This window comes from Morone saxatilis, unplaced genomic scaffold (genome assembly GCF_004916995.1).
Source record: "Morone saxatilis isolate NCDOM2014 unplaced genomic scaffold, NCSU_SB_2.0 Contig23, whole genome shotgun sequence".
NCBI lineage: Eukaryota > Metazoa > Chordata > Actinopteri > Moronidae > Morone > Morone saxatilis.
Window position 1 is genome coordinate 11818408 of NW_023339796.1, and position 5639 is coordinate 11824046.

Consider the following 5639-nt stretch of genomic DNA (forward strand, 5'->3'; position numbering starts at 1 on the left):
CTGAGATAACTTCTGTTATGAACTGGTGCTATACAAATAAAACTGAACTGAAATCTAATGCCAGAGCGATTACTTCTGGAGAACATTAAGTGGCCTTGTTATTTAACTAGTAAGGTTCTTTCTGTCAGTGTTGTGTTCACCATTATATGGCCAGCAGTATATATTTATACAATATTTATACAGCCATTAAAAGGTGGTGAATGTACCTTGTTTACAGAATTAATACAAGGATGATTGATTGTTGTGTGTAATAATGGAAAATACTGAATTGCCATAGTTTTAACAGAAACACAGTAGTCTCCACGCTTTGTTTTAGCGGTGTGCTACAGCTGGAGAAACAGCTGCTAACCTCTTTACCCTAACCTGGTTTCCAATGGTACGAACATAACTTGCCATTTTCAGCTTGTAGGTTGCTAGCTCGGAGGTTGTTGTTGTTTCACGTAGCGACGGGGACTTTGGAAATGTTAACAATAAGAGAGCAGATGGTGAGGAGAATGCTGACTAGGCTAATACTAACCGCGTACTTCCTGTGAGTCAGACTACTAAGTTATGCACAAGCATTACTTCCTGTACAAATTTTAGTATGCAAAAATATTAGCCCAGCTGATATACAGCAGCTCCGGGCGCGTAGCTGTGCGTCATGGTATGTGGGGGTGCTACGTCTCAGGTGTCACCAATGATACTAATTAAGATTCTGTTCCATTCAGTGTGGCAGAGCCTTTCCAGTGTGCCGACATGCACAACAGCAGCACCCCGTCTTAGTTTGACCTAAACGGAACAGAACCTCAACCCTGTTTTTACCCAACTATTTCATGTAAAAATGGCTGCTGTGAAAAAGGTCTACTGGTTGAAAAAAAGAAAAAGAAATGAGAGACTGTAAATACACAAATGGCCTTTTCCTGGCAATGGATGCATTCAATTATTTTTACTTCTATAGACACAGGCAGATTTAAAAAACATCCTCAATAAAAGCTATGCTACGCACGGGCAATGTACAATCTAAACAAGTTATCCATTTTTTTAAGAACCAGTCTTCAGGAACTTCCATCCGAACCATTAGTTTGCGACAATATATCCTGAATCCCTACTCATCTTAATAAACACCATGCTACGCAGTATTGCAGTAATGATACTAGGGTTTCTATGCAAATACAGAACAGAAAGCTCAATGGACAGTGTTCTCCTAAGGCAAACAGGCCTGGTTGCGAGCAGAGCTCCTGTGCTGTTTAAATAAGGTCAGAAGTTACAAGACTGAGCTTCAGGGTACAACATCCAGTTAGCTCCTCACAACCCACAGAGGTAAACAAACCAGCAGTAAGCAGCATGCCTGGTAGCTATAGAGAAAAATAGTACGAAGAAAAGTGAAAGAAAAGCTAGAGAGGACAAAAACATTCAGTTTGAGATACGTTATTTAGGCGGATGGGAAGGTGACTCACTTGCATGTCTGGCAGATTTTGCACTCAGGGCACTGCCAACCTGCCCGCCTTAGAGGGGTCACGGCCATGTCCAGGCATATCCCATGGTAATGCTGACCACAACTGGTGCAGAAGAGCTGGTCCAGTAGGTCCCCTGGGCTATCACATAGCGCGCAATTTACATCATCTACAACTATAGGCAAAAAAAATGAAGGGACAGGATGTAAGTCTAGAAAATAAGACAGACATTAGACAGTACAGTTGATACAATGTCAGATAAAGCTTACATACATACAATCTATCCAATTCTACTCAACTTACATTTGTGAATGGCCAATTCAGTGTGTTCTGGGCAGAGAAGCGAGAGACTCCTGATATCCTGAAAGGTCCCCGCTGCCCCCGCACAGGGGTAATGGTAGAGTTGAGCACATCCTTCAGCACAGCACTTAATGGATGCTCCAAGGCGCTTACAGTATGCACAGTGCTGCAGAAAGAGAGCAATAAATATGTCTCAAATGTCCTTATCTGCAAGTAAAATTAATAAAACCCACGAACAGCCAAGAAACAACAACTCCAAAAAGCCATTTTTATGACTGCCGTGAAGACAGTGCTTTATCTATGTCTCTTTGGAAACCACTTGGTTTTTCTCAGCTTAGGATATCAAGACCCCTGTTTTAACCCCTGTTTTAACCCCTGATGATCACATTCATGACAAAACCTCAACCATTTCCTATCCCCCTCCTAAGTTCTGTGAGTGTGCACTAATGGCCACTATGGAGATCATGTGGAAGACCTGCTGATGGGGTACACGACCAATGGCCTGCAAAAGCAATCGGAGGGTTGTGAGCTGTGCCTCTGCTAACAGTAGGAGCAAAGCTGCCATGAGGGCTCAGCCCTGTTGAGTGGCGTGACCTTTTCCATTTCACAGCTGAGAGATCCACGCTGCCGGGCCGACCTTTACCAGCCCGTCTGATCCATCAGCTTTGCCGTGCCTCACTGAAGCAGTCCCTCCCTGCTGCCCCAACACATTAAGATGGTGTTAACACCTATTAGTCCATGGATGTTCTCCCCTGACTCACCTTTGTGCTCCCTGAGTCAATGGCTCTGTCCACATTAAGCAGAGATTGTCCCTCGCCCTCACAAACACCTTCGGACCACAAGGCACAACTCTGATGTGCCCAGCATTGCCCTGAAATTTCAAGACATAAAGGTTAGACTTAACATCTGGTGCTGATTCTGCATCAACATATTGATATTGATATATTGATTTTCCATTTTCCATTAAAAGTGCAAGAAATGCCTGGTAAAAATTAGTAAAAATTATCTATTGATCTTACCTGACTCAAAGAGAGACTGGACGTTAAGATCTTGCGGAAGGCCGACATGAGAAAGCTCATCCCAAAATCGACTGGCTGGGTCTGGTTCTTCCTCGCAGTTTTCAGACCCACTGGAACAAAGGAAGAGGTTTGCAGAGAAAGCGGGTCAGCGCAGGTTTTTTTTTTTTGTTTGTTTGTTTTTTTGGACAACTAAAAGATATGCAACGCAGAAGGACAGCCTGATTCAATTTAGGAATGAAACGAGAGTAGAAACATAAAGGTAGAAGACGATGTGCAGTTTTTAAAAAAGCAGAGAGATGAAGACAGAGAATGAGCTGGGGGAAAATGTTAGAGAGCAAATAAAAAGCTGTGGGGGAGGAGGGAGAGGAGGAGGAGGAAGGAGGGCCATCTTGTTTGGTGTGTTACAAGAGCTGGCTGTTCCTGTCTCATAATAAATATTCTGGTTGAGAAAGGATGCGTTCCCCGAGTCCCTGGCTTGAACTAGTGGGACTGCCATAGCAGCGAAAAATGTGGCGAGAGGGGCTTAGCATTTTAAAAAGGACCTAAGTTTTCCAGTACAACAAACCAACGGCCAAATCAAGAGACTGGTTTCTAGAAGCATGATGGCAAACTCATGACAAACAGCCTTGACAGCATATTGTTTACAGCCAGCCAGTTTCATCACCAGTTATGAAATGATCTTCTCCCACCTCTTCACATTTCCAGAGTTTTCCCATTTGTCCACCACCTCTGCTTCTCTGACAAATCAATACATAATTTCTCCTCCTGCCCTGTGCTCCCTCCTGTGCCTCTGTGTGGCACAACTGAGTACTGACCCCAATGACCAATCACACAGCAACAACACAACAGCTACTGGTTGGCTTGGAATGCTGCCAGACCCATACTGCTCCCACTGCCTATTACGTCACTGGGAGCCCAGAGAGACGCCCAACTGGATCCAAAGGACCAAAACAAATTAGGCAGCTGTCCAAAAGAGTCCAAGGAGGGTCCTTTGTTGGCACAATGTGCAAATATGTGAGTGCTAGAGCGCGCACACACACACACACGAAGGGCTCATGTGCACCCTTCACCTGATGTGGCATCCCTGAGCATGGGGGACACTGACTGCTAAGGCAAAGTGATAATTTAGCCTTCAACTGTAGAATGACAACACAACCTGCTAACTGAGAGAGGCCCCTTAGCTTGTGAGGCCTGTGTGGTTTTTTTTGTGCATGTTCCTTTCTGTTTATGAGTTTGTGCATAGGTAAATACATATGTAGAAGTGTGTGGCCATTTATTACCACCACCATTGCACCTAATCCACTGAGTAACAATACTGCTTTCCAGGGAAAGGGTAATTTCAAAACTAAAGAATCAATTTTCAATTTTCAAGTCAAGTTTACTGAAGTAAATAAGGTTTGGTTGCAATTTTTACCACAAGATTATTTCCCCACCAGTATCCGGTTTGTACAGGGACTCAAGACACCAAAAAATCATTGAAGTGAGGCCATAAGCAAATTTTCATTTAGTACAGCTCATTAACTTACTAGAGGGACTCGTCACAGATGGCTTTACTGTACTGACAGCCAAACGATTTGTAACAACAGTGTCAGTCAGGCCTACTTACTTTGTCTTTTCCCTCTGTCCTGAGGTGGTCTCTCCGGCCATTTTTGGCTGAGTGGTTTTATCACCATCACTGCTATCACTCGTTGAGCCTCCTCCACCCTTGTGACTGAAGAGTGCTTCAAGCTGAGGCGTTGTGCTGAATACTTGCAGATCCCCCTGACCCAGCAGGCTACGGCCACCGCAGTAACAGAAGGCACAGAGACGCTCACTGAAACAAAGAAAATGGGTGGAAGGGGGTGTTTAATTATATATACCTACTGTGACTTAATACAGTGCCATGAATGTCAGCATGAATTAAGGCCTCCTTCTTCTGGTAATGGGACTGTATAGGCAACAACATGCATGTAAACACATAATGGCTACATTTGTGAGGCTGGTTCACACACTGTCGCACATACACACATAAATGTATAAAATGAACCACTTCTGAAACCCATAGGGCATATAAGTAGCTGGTAGGCTGTTACAATTTTTGACTTTGAGGTCACGGTTACATTTCTGATGCAGTGCTTTTATTATATATTTTATTAACACTATGCAGCTTTGCTTTTAATAACATTTTAACCACATTAAGCAAATATTTCTGCATGAATTTCTCTGCAAGAAGTTGAAAATAACACCCATCACCTTATAAGAATAACTAGCCATGGAAGTGTTGCAGATTCCGTGAGAAAGGTGTTTTAGAGACAAAGTGGTAAAGAGACAAAAAGAGAGAACAGTGGCCCAAAGCTGGAAAGTTGTCAAATAAAATGGGCGGTAAATATTTATCACATTTTTAAGGGATGAGATGGCCTTGTTAATAAGATCCCAGGAGATGCCGCTGGTCTGCCCTCCATCACTAACATCAATGGCAGAGACAGACCAGGAGATTGATTACAACCTTTAACAGAGTGGCACCTAGGAGGAGAGTGCTGCCTTTACCAGCTGATGACTCCATTACAATTCATCCATGCATGTGTAGACAGCAAGGCAAACAGCATGTCACATTGCTGGATATAAATGCACAATTGCATACTAATGCTTGCCATGTAAACATCCCTATAAAACACAAGGATCTTTATTTCTCAAACAGTTATGGTTCAGGGTAAGTTTAGTGTTTCTAACCTGTTTTTGACTTCTCTACTCGCTGGGACAGATGGTCCTGCTGAATTCTCAGCTGGAGGGCTCTGGGCCAGAGGGGAAGAGGGCCTGTCCTCCTCTGGCACCTCAGTGGTCACCAGTTCCACAGTTTCCACTGGCTGGATTGGGGTTTCTGATGGTAACAAAAAAATAAAATAAAATC

The 5639-nt window shown here is 43.5% G+C and overlaps 1 protein-coding gene across 8 annotated transcripts in view; it reads right to left on the minus strand.

The window, feature by feature from the left end:
• kmt2cb (lysine (K)-specific methyltransferase 2Cb) overlaps positions 1-5639 on the minus strand; it is a 64000-nt gene that overhangs the window by 43640 nt on the left and 14721 nt on the right. For all 8 annotated transcript variants that reach the window (XM_035671429.1, XM_035671434.1, XM_035671431.1 and 5 more), the window contains exons 4-9: positions 5462-5609; positions 4359-4565; positions 2753-2862; positions 2495-2604; positions 1737-1899; positions 1437-1608 (exon numbers count right to left, since the gene is read on the minus strand). In XM_035671429.1, the coding sequence (XP_035527322.1) occupies positions 1437-1608; positions 1737-1899; positions 2495-2604; positions 2753-2862; positions 4359-4565; positions 5462-5609 (910 nt within the window). The remainder of the gene's footprint in view (positions 1-1436; positions 1609-1736; positions 1900-2494; positions 2605-2752; positions 2863-4358; positions 4566-5461; positions 5610-5639) is intronic.